Here is a 17,683-nt window from a genome sequence, read left to right as displayed (position 1 = left end):
CGTGCTGTCTCGCGAGAGGAAAGCGAGAACACCGACGAGCGCTACGCTGTTTCTTGGCAACCGGAGTTGTTTACGTTTCCGAGGAAACCGAGACTCCATGCCTCTGGCGCAGTGAGAGAAGGCCGATTGAAAGCCTCTTGGGCAAGCTCGCATCCTGCCAGACTCCTGCCCAGACTCCTAAGGAGCCAGCCTCGCTGGGCTTGAGTTTGTTTTATTTTTGTTGTCTTTTCTTTTAATCTCGCGTGTTTTTGAACCCTCTTAGAATTTATTAGCAATTCGCAGTCATGGAGGTAGCGCAGCCCAAGGACCTGCAGGAAGACTTGGTCCTGGCCAAAAGAAGATATGCGGAGCTGGGCAGGCAGAAACGGATTTTCAACGCCAGGAACAGGATCATTGGGGTGAGACCCTCCGGATCCGAAGGGAGAGGAGCCAGGAGGGAATGGCGAGGGAGGGGAGGGGTCGAGGGGGCGGGGGAAACAAGAGGCGAGCAGCCAGCGACAAGAGGAGATGAACCATTAGAATGAAACTTTTGATCCAGGCACAGCTGCGGACGGCTCCAAGCTTTGCCGGGAAGAATTGTTCCACGTATCGAGTTTGCGGAGGTTGAGGGAGACCTCATAACAGACCGAAAAATGCTCCCTGTCACTTGCCAGACAAGCAAATTGAGTCCTGCAGCGGGGAGCGAGCTTGCCTGGAGTTAGTGGCCAGAGACCGGAATGCGGTTCTCCTCTCTCTGAGCCAGACTTTCTACATTGCCAGGAATTTCCTCCAGTCCATTCAACAGACAAATACCAGTAGAGAGAGTTCTTATTTTGTGGCAAGCCTGAGCCAGGCCTAGGAGATGAGGAATAAGGCGATCCTTGACTTTGTGAAATTGATAGACCAGCGGACGAGGCAGGCATTAAAATGGTCACATTATAATGCAGGGAAGTCAATGCTGTGTGTGTATGGGGGTGGGGGGTGGAGCACAGGGTGCCAGGGAGCACCAGCTAGGGCTGGGAGGGGAAAACAGGGCTTCCCAGAGGAGGTGATGCTTAAGTAGTATTCTGAGGATGAGGACCTACTGAATAAGAAAGGAAGAAGGAAGCTTTGGGGAAAGTTAAAACAGGCTGAAGAACCAACAGAGGCACACAAGGGCATTTGGGTACGAGACGATTTGGTTTATAAAAAGATAAGTAGGATTGTTATCAACTGAATAAAATTGTCTGGCTCTTATTCTCTCCCATTGTTTTCCTTTCCCAGGGAGACACCACGGCCTGGGATGCTCAGGTTTGTGACCAGAACATAAAAGCAGCAACTGAAAAAGCGAGAGAGGAAACCTTTGGTGAGCATTCTCTAAATGGCCATTGAGTGGTTCAGGGCTGTGTGCCTTTAGACCCAGGTCACATTCCTCACGTGTGTAAAGCCTTGTCATTTTCACGCTCTTCTTCCTTTTAAAATTTCACAGTTTCTTGTGTTCAGTTAACTTAATGCACCGATTCTTCCACACTTGAAAATTAGCTATTGAATTCTATATGAGTAGGAAATATATTATGAGCAGACATGTATATTTTTCTGTTTTCTTTAAAAACTAGGTATGAAAAACCTCACACACACACATATTCTCTGCCAAAAGCTCAAGACCTTCTACCAGGGACAGCTGGTAACAGTAGACAACACACACTCTTGAGCCCACACCCCAGAGCTGACTCAGAACCAGGCTTGGTTCAAGTAACAGTGTTCTGGCTTGTGGGTCAGATTCTCAAATAGTATTCATTTCTGCCCCCATCATGTCCAACAATGTCTTTTGAAGCACCATAAGGATTTTTTGAATAGAAAAAAAAGGATACAAAATTATATGTACAATGGTTTATCAATTAAGTTTAAATATATAAATGTGTATAAGTTAAAAATATATTAAAATATGTTTAGAAAAAGACACAAAGGAACTATACCAAAATATGAGCAGTGGTAAATTTGTAGTAATGGCATGATGAGTGAAGTTTACTTTCTTCTTTATCAGCTCAGTTCAGTCGCTCAGTCGTGTCTGGCTCTGTGACCCCCAGCCTGCAGCACACTAGGCTTCCCTGTCCTTCACTATCTCCCAGACTTTGCTCAAACTCATGTCCATTGAGTCAGTGATGCCATCCAACCATCTCATCCTCTGTCACTGCCCCCTCTTTTGGCTCTCAATCTTTCCCAGTATCAGGGTCTTTTCTTCTTTATAGTGTTTCATATTTTCTTTTAAAATTCTAGTGTAAAAGTAATTGAAACCTGTGATAAACCATATGGAAAAGAATATGAAGAAGAATATATATATATATATATGTGTGTGTGTGTGTGTGTGTATAACTGAATCACTTTGCTGTATAGCAGAAATTAACACAGCATGGTAAATAAATTAACTTCAATACAATTTTTTTACAAAAGTAATTCAAACCTACGGAAATGATGTGACAGACATATACGGACCCACCACCAGACTAGATGTGAACGTTTTGCCAACCTGGCTTTAGATATCTTATATTAAGAATGATTTTTGAGAATTAAGTGTTACACAGAAGTAGCTAAAACTCTCCTCTATCTTACCATTTTCTTCTTCGTCCCTCCTCAGAGGTGTGATCATTCCCATGCATGTTTCTGTACTTGTACCCTCCATGTATGTATATCCATGACAATATAAAATTTGTGCGTGTGTTTTACATTTTTACATAAAAGATGTATTGAAAGTATCCTTTTGCAACATTTAAGAAATTCAACAACCAAAAAAAAACAAAAAAGAAATTCAACAACCTATTTTGGGAATTTGTAGGTGATCTCCATACAGAATATTCATTTTAATTGCTTTATGATATTTTCTTATGTGAACTTTAACCACAGTTTCTTCATTCCTCTGCTGGTGGCTGATTTAGGTTTTTTTCAGTTTTTTAAATAATTGCAAACAATGTTCACAACTCCCCTGCACTGTGTCCCAATGCTCATGTTCCTGGTGGACCCGGAAGTGGAATTGCCGGGTCATAGGATGTGCACCTTTTCAGTTTTAGGGGATGTTGGCAAATTGCTTTCCATGGTTATAGAAGTACCGAGTTACACTCTCACAAGCAGTAAATGAGAAATCTCTATGTTTCTTCATGTGCTTACTAATACCTGCTATTTTTAGCGTTTTAAAATGTTTCTTCAATTCACTGGATGTTTCCCATCTTGAATGGTTGATGATCTTTTCACAAGTTTATTGATCATTCAGGTTTCTCTATAGTGATTTCCCTTTTCCCTTCCTTTGCCCCATTTGTGCTTAGGTTGTTTGTTTTTAAGTTGATTTGTAGGTGCTTTTTTATATTCAGAATTCTAATCCTTTAATGGTTGTGTTAACCTTTGGGAGAGTTGGATGACTTTTAGAATCACTAAAAATTATTTTTTTGGGTGAATTCAAATTTCTTTCTTTCCTCTGAATCTTTCGCTAATGAATATGCTGTATCTTTTCTAGCTGCTGAAATGAGACAAAATGACAAGATCGCATGCATATCAGAAAACCGGGAAAGGAGAGATAGGAAAAATCTCTGTAAAGCTATCAGTGATTTCCAACAGAGCTTTCAGAGGCCGGAAACGCGCCGTGAATTTCACCTCTCTGACCCCCTAGCCCTTAAGAAAGATCGTCCAGCCCGGCAGTCAGATTATGATGCTTGGAATACAATATCAGGAATGCAGAAATTCATGGGAGAGGATTTAAACTTCCATCTGAGGAAGAAATTCCAAGAGGAACAAAACAGGGAATGGTCCCTGCAACAGCAAAAGGAATGGATGATTGGTCGGGAGAACCAAAAATGTGCAGGTAATAATAGAACCAAAAAGACAAGTGGGTCTCAATACTTTGTTTAACAAATCAACCCCAGTTTGTTTGTTTTTTCTTGTTTCATTTTTGTCTCTGAAGTCTCACTAACAGGCTACTGTAGCCACATGGCCAAAGAAAGAGACATCAGAACCTGTGTTTCAGGATTTGGATGCCTTTAGTCACACGTCCATCATGCAGGAAACACTTTCTGAGCTTGTGGTCTGTCAGGGCACCCGTGGGGTCCTGGAGCCCAGGGTGACTCAGCTCTGGTCTGGCCCTCCGTGTGCTCACAGCCTGCTGGGGAGACAGTGGGAAAGACATAGGTCTAGCCTATGTCAGTTCGTGTCCAGTAAGACACTTGGATCATCCCCCGAACTTGACCATCCACCTCCATCCATGGGAGCTCTGTTCTTTCTGCTGCTCTGGCCCGAACCAAGTCATCGTGACTCCTTCCTTTCTCTCAGATGCCGCACGCGTTCCCACAACAAGTCATCTCAAGTTCCAACCACCATCACTACCTCCACCACTACCACTAGACTCGAAGGCCAGCACATCCCAACTGGATCACCAAAGTCACCTCTAACTGGCCTCCCAGCTTCTGCCCTTGTCTCCCTACACTCTCTTCTCAGCCCAATAGCCAGAATGATCCTGTTAAAAAAAACTGCTGAGGGACTTCCCTGGTAGTCCAGTGGTTGACAACCTGACGTCCAGTGCAGGGGACACAGGTTTGATCCCTGGTAGGGAAACTAAGATCCCATATGCCATGATACAACTAAGCCTGCATGGCAACTGCTGAGCCTACGAGCTCTAGAGCCTGCTTGCCTCAGCAAAGATCCCATGTGCCGAGGCAAATATGTATATACATAAAGCTGATACTTCCCTGGTGGTGCAGTGGTTTAGATTCCATGTTCCCAATGCAGGGCACATGTCTTAAATCCCTGGTTGGGGAACTAAGATCCCCCATGACTTACAGCATGGCCAGAAATAAAAAATTAAGTGGTATCCTTTGTTCAAAACCAATAGCTTCTTACTTTACTCATTAATGGTGTCTCAGTTGGTAAAGAATATGCCTGCAATCTGGGAGACCCAGGTTCGATCCTTGGGTCAGGAAGATCCCCTGGAGAAGGGCATGACAACCCACTCCAGTGTTCTTGCCTGGAGAACTCCGTGGACAGAGGAGCCTGGCGGGCTACAGTCCATGGGGTTGCAAAGAGACACTACTGAGCAACTAACACTTACTCAATAAAAATCAAATTTACTTCAAGTACCAGCAAGGCCTTCACAGCCTGACCTTATCTCCTACTACGCTGCCCCCTGAGCCCTTCTCGCTTGGTGCCACAGATATGCATGCTCAGTCGTGTCCGTAGACATCACCAGGCCACAGAGATGATTGCTAACACTGCCAGGCACTTGTCTAAGAGCTTGGCTTGAATTAATCATCTTCGTCTCCCATGAGCCTTCCACCGCGTCCCCCTTCTGATGGGAGCATGATGGGGAGCGGACGCAGAAACAACGCTCCTCAGGGCACTCTGCACATCTGGGAAGGATGTGTGCCTGGGCAGGCACACAAGCTTTGACTGTATTTTTCTTCCTTTCAGAGGAGCTCTACTTGAAGACAAGGCTGCAGTTTGACGAGACAGCCAAGCATTTACAGAATCTGGAAACCGCCACCCGGAAGGCGGTTTGTGCAACTGTGAAAGAATTCAACAAGAACCAGGTGTACACCCCAGGCCTGTCTGGAGGGGGGAGACACACAGCCACCTCCCTGGGGTGCCCCAGTCTTCTCAACTCATCAGTGACAGCCATGGTTATTTATTTATTTATTTATTTTGCCACGCCACGTGGCTTGCAGGATCGGAGTTCCCTGACCAGGGACTGAACCCAGACGATGGCAGTGAAAGCCCAGGAATCCTAACCACTAGGCCACTGGTGGACTCCCAGAATATATATATTTTTAAATCTCTGCAACAATTATCTGATCTTATTAGTCACTGTGTTCAACAGCCGTGTCAGAGAGGCACCATGAACTCGATTGATTAAGAAACAGGCTCAGAGGGAGGAACTGACTTTCTTAGAGACAGCTGAGTACTAATCTGATTTGCTTTGGCAGATTCAAACACTGGACTTCCAAATACTACAAGTCCAGTATTCAAATCAGACGTGTCCAATTACAAAGCATGCACTTCTGTAATGTAGTGAGGCTGGCCTTCTTGTGAGCACCTGCTGTGTGCGGGCACCCAGCAAAGTGCCCCGTCTGTCCAATATTAAAGGGAACTGGTTTCATCCTTCTCTTGACTTGACGGAGAGATAACTGTAGCCCAGAGAGGGAAGGTGTCTTGCTGCAGGTCACACAGCGAGGGCCTGTCCCTTCTACCCATCGCCTTCATGTAAGCAGGGATTTGACCCGGAATTTATTTGTCTTGGGGGCTGAGGTTGCCGGGCAGTAGGAGCACCTTTTAGAAATCACCGCTTCCACGAATCACGTGGTTGGCAGTTCTTTGTGGCCTGCCCTGGGTGACCAGGACCACAGGGAAGGGTACGCAGCACTGTCCTGGGGGTGGGTGAGGCCAAGCCGAGGGGAGATGGCTGCCTAATGGGGGAAGGTGGTTCCCTGTTTTGGCAAATCACCGCAGACAAAGACCTGCTGGGATTATGCACGTGACCAACTGGTAGCGATCCTCTGAGCCCAGCGCACTCGCCCAGCATCACCCAGGCAGCCAGGGGTCCAGGGACCGCCCCACATCCATACCTGACAAGTCTCCACCCACCCGCCCAGGAGCCCTGTTTAGCACATTCTTCCTTCAAGGGCCCCTTCAAGGTTTGCCAGCCTGTGCCTCAGTCCCACCAGGCTCACTTAGACAATGTGTTGAGTTGCTCGGTCATGTCTGACTCTTTGCGACCCCACGGACTGTAGCCTGCCAGGCTCCTCTGTCTGTGGGATTCTCCAGGCAAGAATCCTGGAGTGGGTTGCCACGCCCTCCTCCAGGGGATCTTCCCGACCCAGGAATGGATCCCTGGTCTCCTGCATGGCAGGTGGAATCTTTACTGTCTGAGCCACCAGGGAAACCCCTTCAGAGCATCATCCTTAGTATCTTCCCCTGCGCAGGCCCTGGAGTCAGCGGAAAGGAAAATTCAAGAGAGAAAACAAGAACAGGAGGACAACCTAGCAGAGATCTCCAACCTACTGCGCGGAGACCTGCTCTCGGAGAACCCGCAGCAGGCAGCCAGCTCCTTCGGGCCGCATCGCGTGGTGCCCGACCGCTGGAAGGGCATGAGCCAGGAGCAGCTGGAGGAGATCCGCCTGGTGCAGAAACAGCAAGTCCAGGAGAAGCTGGTGCCTGTCCGCTCCCCCCTTCCCCAAGCCCCCCAGTGTTCCCTCCACCACCGCCCCCCTCCACCCGCCCCAGCCCTCAGACGTGGCTCTGTGCTCCCTCCCGCCTTCCTGAAACATCTAGTTATAGCCGCTGTCACCCTGGGCCCCAGAAGCTGCCCTCAAGGAGTCCATGTTCCATTTGTGGGGGAGGACAAGAGTGGAGTACTCCCGCAGGTGATGGATGCTGGGGAGGAGAGGAGGCTGGGGTGGGGCATGAGGGTGCTGGGAGTGAGGGTCATCACGGGACTCAGGGCCTTGAAACAAAGGTCTGAAGGTTGGGGGAGTCACCCGGGGAGAGGATTCTCTCTGCGGGGGTGGGAACTGCAAGGACCATGTCCTTGGGGAAGGAAGGCCCGTCTTGACCGCAGCCACAGTGCGGGGGGTGGGTAGGGCTGTATTGCCTTGAGGGGCTTCTCTGGAGCCCCTATTTGCTGGCGAAATAGGAGGGTGGTCAGCAGCTGAGGGGGACGGGTCAGGGTAGGAGTTTTGCAAGAACCAAAGTGCTAAAAGGTCATCTGGAAAGGGGAAGGGGCAAGTGGCCAGGCAGCCCCATCTCCCCTCCCTCCCCCCACTTTGAGTCCCGGTCATGAACTTGAAGTGACCCTTGTGAGTAGGGCCATGCTCGCCTATTACGGGAGAGCTGAGACTCAACGATGCTCAGGGCTTGCCTGGCAAGTGGGACCAGGTGGGAGGCTCGGGGTGCCCAGGTGTCTGCCAGGGGGTGTCAGCTGTGGACGCTGGGCTGAATGAGGAGGAAGATAAAGACACACGGAGCTCAAGGGGCCGTGGGGGGCTATCGAGTCCGAGGACTGGCAGTCACAGTGTGGGGGAACCCCGTGGGAACGAGGGTGTGGAGAGAGAGGGGCAGGTCCTCACTGCGGTGGACGGGACTCCAAGGTGAGACTCGGAAGGGTGGTGGTATTGGCAACGACAGGGTGAAGGCAGAGGTTCCCAGAGCAGGCTGTCTGGACCAGCCGCGCCTAGGAACTCGAGAGCGATGGAGATTCTGAGGCCCTCGCCAGGCCTACTGACCCGGAAACACTCAGCAAGTGCCCCCTGCCCGCCAGGGCTTCTGACACCCGCTGGAGTTCGAGGACCATGGGCATCATTTGCCCCCTGGAGGGGATGGCTGAGAGATTGGAAGGGGGTCTTTGGAGAAGAGGCAGAATCACTGGGAGGAAGGGAAAGGGTCATCTCTGAGGATGTCGAAATGACGCGAAATCACAACAGGAGAGAGATTTGGAGATGTTCTCAGACCTGCAGAGGATGGGCGAGGCTCCCACAGGGTCCGCAGATGACAGCCACGCTTGGTGTGATGCTGTGGTCGGTGTGAGCTCCCCAGCAGATGGGTGCGGGGAGGGGCGGTGGCCTGGACCAGGAGATGGGGAGCAGGTCGGGCAGCTCGCCTTGGGAGGGGATACAGACGGCAGCCAGGGGGTGAGGCAGGGGAGTCAGCCCAAAGTGGGAGGAGCCTGAGGCTGGCATCAGGATGCAGGGGACATGGCCACCTTCGCCAGGCCCGGCTCTGCCCTTCACAACGGTAGTTCAGCCCAACTGCCTGGCAAGGAAGTTCGGCCATCTGTCCCGAAAGCAGCACTTTTGGTCTGATTTTCAGTATCTGTAGAAACTTACTTAATAAGCTAGAGAAACACAAAAGAAGAAAAAATCCCACGTGAAATCTCACACCTAGAAGACCCCTCTCCCATCCCCCCTACATGTCTTCTGGTATCCTGTCCCTCCCGGCTCCTCTTCTATACAAGGACATAATTTGGAAAGTTGAGATCACGCTAAGAATACTCTGTCTCTTAGTGTGGGCTTCTATATCCCCATATTGTTCCCAATTCTTTTGTTTTTTTAATTAGAGCACAGCCAGGCATTTTTTTTCTAATTATGTTATTTATTTGGCTGCGTTGGGTCTCAGCTGTGGCATGCAGGGTCTTTATTGCACCATGTGAACTCACTTGTGGCAGGTCGGATCTTAGTTCTCCAACCGGGGATTGAACCCAGATTGGGGGCTTGGAGCCTTAGCCACCGGACCACCAGGGCAGTCCCCTCTGAGGCTCTCCTGCTGGGGGACGGGCGGTGGTGAGTCGCCGCTCCTCTCTGCAGAGGCTCCAGGAGGAACAGCGCCAGCGAGACATGGACTGGGACCGGCGGAGGATTCAGAAGGCTCGCGCCGCCTTGTTGTTTGAGCGGCAGCAGCGGCGCCAGCAGCGTGGCCTGCGAAGGGCCCTGGACTGCAGCAACCTCAGCCTGGCCAGGGAGCAGCTTCTGCAGTGAGCACCGGGCGGCGGGGGGCGGGGCCTGGGGGGGCGGGGAGGTGGGGGGAGGGCTGGGGAGGCCTGGCGGAGGGGGCTGGGAACAGGTCAAGGTCAAGGGCGGGGGCAGGAGGGCCCTGGGAGCACCGTCGAGGGCACCAGGCCTGGGGAAAGGGGAGGTGAGAGCTGGTGTCGTGCAGGGCCCATGGAGCAACCTGGCTCACCTTCCCTGAAGCTTTCCCGCCCACAGGCTCAGGACCCTTGGGGTATCTTTCACGAGGTCCCACCCCCGCCCCCCAACCCTAGCGGCAGTGGGTGGGGCTCTGGCACAGTCACTCAGGAAAGAGGAGCCGGGAGAAGGCTCAGAGCTAGGAAGCCAGAAATCAAGTGCTAGGAAACCATCGGTCCCCACGCAGGCCAGGGAGGGATGGAGACTCCCCTGTGCCCAGATTCCGTAGACACCCCTCCCTGGACAGTCCTCACCTGGGCGCCGGCAAAGCCCAGCGGGCCCGGACACAGGTGCCGGTGACGGAGTTCACGGAGGGCCCCGGGAGCCCCAGGGGAGCACTCCGTGTGGGCTTCTGGGAGGCGGCATGTGGCTTAGACACAGGGGACGACAGTGCCAGCTGCCCACCGCAGGGAGGGCCCGCCGGGCAGAGGGAGGGGCTCCTGAGCTGCCGAGAAGAAGCAGTCTCTTCTTCCCTATGGACAGGCCCCAGGAGTAGTTCAGACTTCCAGCTGCAGAAAATGTCAAATGCAGATCAGGAGGTGAACCTGTTCGGAGAAGGCAATGGCACCCCACTCCAGTACCCTTGCCTGGAAAATCCCATGGACAGAGGAGCCTGGTAGGCTGCAGTCCATGGGGTCACGAAGAGTCGGACCTGACTGAGCGACTTCACTTTCACTTTTCACTTTTATGCGTTGGAGAGGGAAATGGCAACCCACTCCAGTGTTCTTGCCTGGAGAATCCCAGGGATGGGGTCACACAGAGTCGGACACGACTGAAGTGACTTAGCAGTAGCAGTAGCAGGTGAACCTGTCACTAAAAACACATTATTTATTTAACTTTTAAATCTATCTATTCTTCAAGCTCTGGCTTGAACTCAGAGGGGACCCACAGGTATTTTTTTCCAATCAGATGTCTGTGGACTGGTGGCTCCATCTTTGGGGGCCTAAATGAGGAGAATTAAGGGATCATCTCACAGAAATCAAATGGGAGGAGCAAGCATCTTTACAATCACGGAATTCTAAGATGTCCCCCATCTCGCACGCACAGGTCCCTAGGCTAACCAGCCAGTTCAGTTCAGTTCAGTCGCTCAGTCGTGTCAGACTCTTAGCGACCCCTTGGACTGCAGCACGCCAGGCTAACCAATCAGCAGCGACGAAACGCCCCTTCTTCCCCTTGAGCGCATAGTGCTGGGATGGATTGTGTCTCCTGGGGATAAGACACCAATAAAAAGTAGAACATTTAGGAAGTCAGGCATTTGCTGATTTCTTTTTCTCCTTGTTTCGTTATCAGGAAAAAACATATGAAGGAACTCTGTACCAATCATGCCACTGAAGATTATTTCACACAATTTAATACAGGAAGTCGATAAGGAAAAATTCACCTTCCTTTCCTCTGAACAATTTCTGTATAAAGCGCAGTTATCTTGAAGAGTCATAGCTGGTTAAAAAAAAAAAAATGCACCCTTTGGTCCAGAAGTACCATTTGAACTGGATTTTTCCATTGTAGACAAAGCTTGATTAAACCTCTTCCTGTATTTCTGTGAGGAGGATTCCTGTCCACTCAACTCCTGTCCACTGCACTCCGCTCCGACCGTCTCCAGAGCACCTCTGGGTGCTGTGGACCCAGGGATGAAGGCCTGCAAGTTAGACTCTCGGTTCAAGTGGTGCATCACCCACACTCACAGGCATCATTTTATTTATTTATTTTAAAGAGTGTCATGTTTGTTTATTTCTTTTTATTTTGATTTTGTTTATTTGACTGCACTGGGTCTTAGCTGCAGCGTGTGGGGTCCTCAGTCTTCATTGCAGCACACAGGAGCCTTTAGTTTCGGCGTGCAGACTCTCATCTGTTTCCCTGAACAGGGCCGGAACCCAGCCCCACGAGCTGGGAGCACAGAGTCTTCACCCCTGGACCTCCCAGGAAGTCCCCACAGCAATCATTTTACCTGCTTCACATGGAGTGGACTAATTGCTCCCTCAGCAGCCGGGGGTGGGTGTTCTCATTACTCACAGTCTTCAGGTGAAGAGCCTGAGCTATAGACACATTAAGTGACTTCCCCGAGGTCACGCTGACGGAAATTGGTGGACCTGGGGTCGAACACTGAGAAATCTGGCTCTCAAGCACTTCTCTCTCCTGGCTCCCACGTGTGTGTGCTCCGTCACCTCAGTTGTGTCCGACTCATTGCGACCCCATGGACTGTATCCAGCAGGCTCCTCTGTCCATGGGATTCTCCAGGCCAGAATACTGGAGCGGGCTGCCATGCCCTCCTCCAGGAGATCTTCCCGACCCAGGGATGGAACCTGTGTCTCCAGCATTGCAGGAGGATCCTTTACCCACCAAGTCCCCTGGGAAGCCCCCCTGGCTCCCATAACGAGACCCAAAACCAGAGTGGCCAAAAAGGCAGAAGTTAATCTCCTCCTCCTGTCAGAGCCCAGGTTGAATGGTGCCGCCTCACTGCCCTGCCACCTCCCGTGACGCTGTCACACTGTGGCCGGCTGGGAGGAGAAATCGGGAAGGAAGAGGATATGAGAACCCGTGCAGCACACCTTCTGGGCCACGGCTCCCGAGAACTGTACATTTCACCTCTGCTCACACCTTAGTGGTCAGATTGCAGTCACGTGACCGTGCCTGGCTGCCGTGGAGCTTGGGAGGCTGAGCAGGCAGCAATTCCCTAATGGTGTAAAAGATGGAAGAGACCCACTGGGGACAGCTAGCTGTCTGCCAGAGGGAGTCCCGAATGGTGATTTGGAATTTGCCACAGGGGAGGTGGAGAGGCAAGTTACATGGGGGAGGGTGGGTTAGGAAGGGAGTTTGTCCAGCAGTAGTGGGGTCTCTAGACCCCAGGCCCAGGATCGCTGGGTCACACTCAGTTACCGCTCCTCCTCCATGTACGCGTCTTGATACACACAGGGCCAGTGACAAGGGGCAGCAAGTTCTATACATTTCAGTCATCTCCATTTTTTCAGTCTTTGCAACCCCCATGGACTGTAGCCTGCCAGGCTCCTCTGTCCATGGGATTCTTCAGGCAAGAATACTGGAGCGGGTTGCCATTTCCTTCTCCAGGGGATCTTGCTGACCTAGGGATCGAAACTGGGTCTCCCGTGTTGCAGGCAGATTCTTTACCATCTGAGTCATCAAGGCAGCCCTTGGTGGCACGTCATCGTTAGCCGAGATGGAGCCGGATACACCCGTGCTAGCAGCTCAGCTCGTGTTCCCTCAGTGTCTAAACACAGCTCCTGTTCTTCCCACGCTCAAAACCCTTCACTGGCTGAGGTTTGTTAGGTTTTCCCACATGGATCAGTTGGAGCTGGACACCCTCCTGGAAGCAGGTTGGGGGTGCATAGTTTCCTGGGGCTGCCAATAACAAAGTCCCATACACTAGGGGAGGCTGCGCCTTAAGCAGCAGAAATGTGCAAAGTTCAAGAGGAAGGTGTCGGCAGAGCTGCTTCATTCTGAGTCCCTGCAGGAGAACCTGCTTCTGACCTCTCTCCCAGCTTTGGGGATCTGCCAGTGGTCTTTGGTGATTCCCGGCTTGTAGATGCATCACCCACATCCATGCCTTTCTCTTCACATGGCGTTATCCTGCTGAGTCTGCATCCAGATTCTCTCCATTTTTAAGGCTGTGGTTGTGCTTGGTTGCAAAGTCATGTCGGACTCTTGCGACCCCATGGACTGTAGCCCACCGGACTCCTCTGTCCATGGGATTCTCCAGGCAAGAGTACTGGAGTGAGTTGCTATTTCCTCCTCCAGGGGATCTTCCTATCCCAGGGATCGAACTCGAGTATCTGGCATCTCTTGCACTGGCAGGCGGGTTCTTTTTACCACTGAGCCATCTGGAAAGCCCACTTTATAAGGACACTAGCCATATTTGATTAGGGTCCATCATAATGACTCTGCCCAAACTAATTACTGGAGAATTACTATTGAAAGAGTCAGACACGACTTAGTGACTAAACCACCATCAAACTAATTATATCTACAATGACCTTATTTCCAAATAAGATCATGTTCTGAGGCATTAAAGGTTAGGACTCTAATGTAACTTTGAGGGAGGGACACAATTCAGCCTTTAACAGGGGGACTACAGAGGGCCCCCTGGCCCCATGGCTTCCCAGGATCATCCCATTAAGAATGTTGCTGTCCAGGCTGAACAAGCCGTGCTTCAAGGAGAACACTGGTTGAGTGACAGCCTCGGTAGATTGTTCACCTTCCTGCTTTGGGGCAGGAAGGTAGTGGGTGATGGGGGGCGACGTCAGCCCATTCAGTGCACACCGCGTGCTCTTCACGTCCTGGATGCCGTGCCAGGCCCCAGGCTAGGATCTCTTCCAGGTTAGTGGGAGGTCCAGATATGGAAGTAGGTCCTGGCCCAGAAGCAGGGGGGAGGGGTGGGGGGGGGTGGGCACAGGCTAGAAGGGAGACAGCGCGAGGAGGATGCTGCAGCCATCAGTAATACTAGTTCTGTGCTTGGAATCACGCGGCAATACTAGTTCTGTTCTTGGAATCACGAGTCCAAAGTGGAGAGGCTTGTTTTGAGTCTGAATTTCACGTCCTTCCGGAAGGGATTCTGCAAAGACAAAGCTTGAAAACTTGCAACTTGCTTGCTTCAAGTATGCCCTCTGCTGGTGATCAGCAGTATGGTACATTCCCAGACAGGGGATGAGCCCCGTGACTGATTCGACTACTGCACGCCAGTGGTGGGCAGGTTCTTGCAACACCCATGCATCACTGGGTGTTGCGATTGCCATCCTGCTGAGAGAAAAGAAGAGAGGTGGAAAAATCTGACCTTCCTTTGAAAGCACAGCCAGGGTCCAGGCGCGGTGGGACCCTCTCCATGGCTCCTCTAAATGGCCCCATTACGATTTTACAGACGTACACACTCAAGAAGTTTTGGTTTTTGCTTTTTCGTTTTTTCCCGAAAACTTATTGTGAAAATTTTCAAATATTCAGAAATACAGTGGTATAGCCAAACAGTGGGATACTATTCTTTGCTTTAAAGAAAGGAGCTATCAAGCCGTAAGAAGACATGAAAAGTGGTGATGGTGGTCTAGTCACTCAGTCATGTCCAACTCTTGTGACCCCATGGACCATAGCCCGCCAGGCTTCTCTGTCCATGGGATTCTCCAGGCAAGAACACTGGAGTGGGTTGCCATTCCCTTCTCTAGCGGATCTTCCCAACCCAGGAATCGAACCGGGGTCTCCTGCATTGTAGGCAGATTCTTTACCAACTGAGCTACAAGGGAAGCCCCAAGAAGACATGAAGGAACCTTAAATGCTTATCACAGAGTGGAAGAAGCCAATCTGAAGAGACCAGACCCTGAAGGCTTCTCTGATGGTTCAGTGGTTAAGAATCCACCTGCCAATGCAGGAGACACAGGTTCGATCCCTGGTCAGGGAGCTGAGATCCCACATGCCGTGGGGCAACTAAGCCAATGAGTAAAGCCCCCACACCTGGAGCCCGAGCTCTGCAACAAGAGAAGCCACAACGATGAGAAGCCCGCACACCGCAGCAAAGAGTAGCCCCCACTTGCCGTAACTAGAGATAGCCCACGCTCAACACAGCAACAAAGACCCAACACAGTCAATAATAATAATAAAAATCAACGGATGCCAGGGATTTGGGGGTGGGGCTGTAAATAATGGGAGCACAGAGAATTTTTAGGGCAGTAAAGTTGTTTCATGTGGTGCTCTAGTGGTGGATTGGACTACAAAGAGTTGGACTATAAAGAAAGCTGAGCACCAAAGAATTGATGCTTTTGAACTGTGGTGTTGGAGAAGACTCTTGAGAGTCCCTTGGACTGCAAGGAGATCCAACCAGTCCATCCTAAAGGAGATCGGTCCTAGGTGTTCATTGGAAGGACTGATGCTGAAGCTGAAACTCCAATACTTTGGCCACCTGATGCGAAGAGTTGACTCATTGGAAAAGACCCTGATGCTGGGAAGGATTGAGGGAGGGAGGAGAAGGGGACGACAGAGGATGAGATGGTTGGATGGCATCACTGACTCGATGGACATGAGTTTAAGTAAGCTCCGGGAGTTGGTGAGGGACAGGGAAGCCTAGTGTGCTGCAGTCCATGGGGTCCCAAAGAGTCAGACACAACCGAGTGACTGAATTGAATTGAAATATTTGTCTAAACCCATAGAGTGCACAGCACAAAGAGTGAACCCTAATTAAACTATGGGCATGAGTTAATAATAATGTATCAGTGTTGATTCATCAATTTATAACAGATGTGCCACACTAACGCTGCTGCTGCTGCTAAGTCACTTCAGTCGTGTCCGACTCTGCAACCCCATAGCCGACAGCCCACTAGACTCCGCCGTCCCTGGGATTCTCCAGGCAAGAACACTGGAGTGGGTTGCCATTGCCTTCTCCAATGCATGAAAGTGAAAAGTGAGAAGTCACTCAGTTGTGTCCAACTCTTCACGACCCCATGGACTGCAGCCTACCAGGCTCCTCCATCCATGGGATTTTCCAGTCAAGAGTACTGGAGTGGGGTGCCATTGCCTTCTCCGACACTAACGCTAGAGGTTAATAACAAGGGAACTGGGTGGGTGAAGGAGGTATCTAGGACCTCTCTGAACTTTTCACTCAATTTTTCTGTAAACCTACAACTGCCCTAAAAAGTAAAGTCTGATATATAAAAGAAGCCATAAGATAACTAGGAATGAAAAAAAGTCAGTTGCATGTTGTTCTTTATTCTGAGTTCAAATTCTAGTGTTCAGAATAGTGGAGGGGAAACAGAAATGAAAGATTAGCTCCATGCTAAGAAATGTAAGGATTCTCGTTCGTAGCCTCTGTGTCACTCCTGGCCTCGCCTGTATGTTCTAGTTGAGTATGTACAGAAGGAATTCATTTGCAGACTAGGATCTTCCCAGGTGGAGATAGTGGTAAAGAAACTGCTTGCCAATGCAGGAGACTTAAGAGACACGGGTTTGATCCCTGGGTCGGGAAGATGCCCTGAAGGAGGAAGCAGCAGCCTGCTCCAGTATTCTCGCCTGGGAAATCCCATGAACAGGGGAGCCTGGCGGGCTACAGCCCTTGAGGCCGCAAAGAGTTAGATATGACCGAGCAACTGAGCACAGAGTATATAATCCTAGAGCCAAATTCCCTGTCTATCCTCCTATCCCTACTTTACAGATGGCCCAAAGGAGAGAACGTGCATGCAGCGTTTCATGACTGCATGATGATACAGACGTGAACCGTGCACCTTTATTTATTTACTGGCCACGCCTTGAGACATGTGAAATCTTAGTTCCCCTGCCAGGGATCAAACCTGCGCCCCCTGCCTTGGAAGCATGGAATCTCAACCTCTGGATGGCCAGGGAAGTCCTTGCACCTTTTTTCCTATCTGGGCCCTGTTGCCCTGATCCTGCCTTGTCCTAGTATCAATTTGTGGAGGCTGCTGTAATATCAAGAATCTTTGAACAATTAAGACCCTAAACACTGCATAGCATCTTTTTTTTTTCAATCTTAGTCATTTTATTTTTTACCTAAACACTATGTAGTATCTTAATGGCAAATATAGATATTTAAATTTTGGGTCGTTACTTCACCAACAGAACACATTTACTGATGAGGTAAAGAACCCGCCTGCCAGTGCAGGAGACATAAGAGATGCAGGTTCGATCCCTGGGTCGGAAAGATCCCCTAGAGGAGGGCCTGGCAACCCACTCCAGTATTCTTGCCTGGAGAATCCCATGGACAGAGGAGCCGGGCGGGCTACAGTCCATGGGGTTGCAAAGAGTCGGACACGACTCAGGTGACTTGGCGCACACACACACTGATCAGGTAACAGACGCAGAAGCTGCACACGCACAGTTTGTGTGTTCAATAATCTCTGTCTTTGCACACATCAGAAACTTGTTATTTTACATCTCAATGTTTTTACTAGTATCTTCCCCTGCCTACTTCCTCTGGCCTGCCCTCCTTTAGGAAAACCTAGTAAAATTATGTTGCTATTACTTGTCACCACTCAGGGCTCAGCACTTCTGACGTTGCTAAAGGGTAGATTGAC

The 17,683-nt window shown here is 50.4% G+C and overlaps 1 protein-coding gene across 1 annotated transcript; it reads left to right on the top strand.

Annotated features, from left to right (window-relative positions):
• Positions 1-284: 284 nt before the first annotated feature.
• RIBC2 (RIB43A domain with coiled-coils 2) lies at positions 285-11,037 on the top strand. Its single transcript, XM_061124017.1, has 7 exons — positions 285-398; positions 1,243-1,324; positions 3,464-3,808; positions 5,407-5,525; positions 6,915-7,142; positions 9,291-9,457; positions 10,959-11,037. Exons 1-7 carry the CDS (start codon positions 285-287, stop codon positions 11,035-11,037), a joined length of 1,134 nt encoding a protein of 377 aa, XP_060980000.1.
• The last annotated feature ends 6,646 nt before the right edge of the window (positions 11,038-17,683 follow it).

Source organism: Dama dama, chromosome 22, assembly GCF_033118175.1.
Source record: "Dama dama isolate Ldn47 chromosome 22, ASM3311817v1, whole genome shotgun sequence".
Lineage (NCBI taxonomy): Eukaryota > Metazoa > Chordata > Mammalia > Artiodactyla > Cervidae > Dama > Dama dama.
Note: the sequence above shows the minus strand (reverse complement) of the source record. Positions and strands in the feature narration are given on the sequence as shown.

What these genes read in the sequence shown, in the direction of transcription:
- RIBC2 (XM_061124017.1), top strand. Translation starts at nt 285, where the DNA reads ATGGAGGTAGCGCAGCCCAAGGACCTGCAGGAAGACTTGGTCCTGGCC. An exon ending in CCAGGAACAGGATCATTGGG is followed by an intron (nt 399 to 1,242) that starts GTGAGACCCTCC and finishes TTCCTTTCCCAG; the next exon opens with GGAGACACCACGGCCTGGGA. An exon ending in GGAGAACCAAAAATGTGCAG is followed by an intron (nt 3,809 to 5,406) that starts GTAATAATAGAA and finishes TCTTCCTTTCAG; the next exon opens with AGGAGCTCTACTTGAAGACA.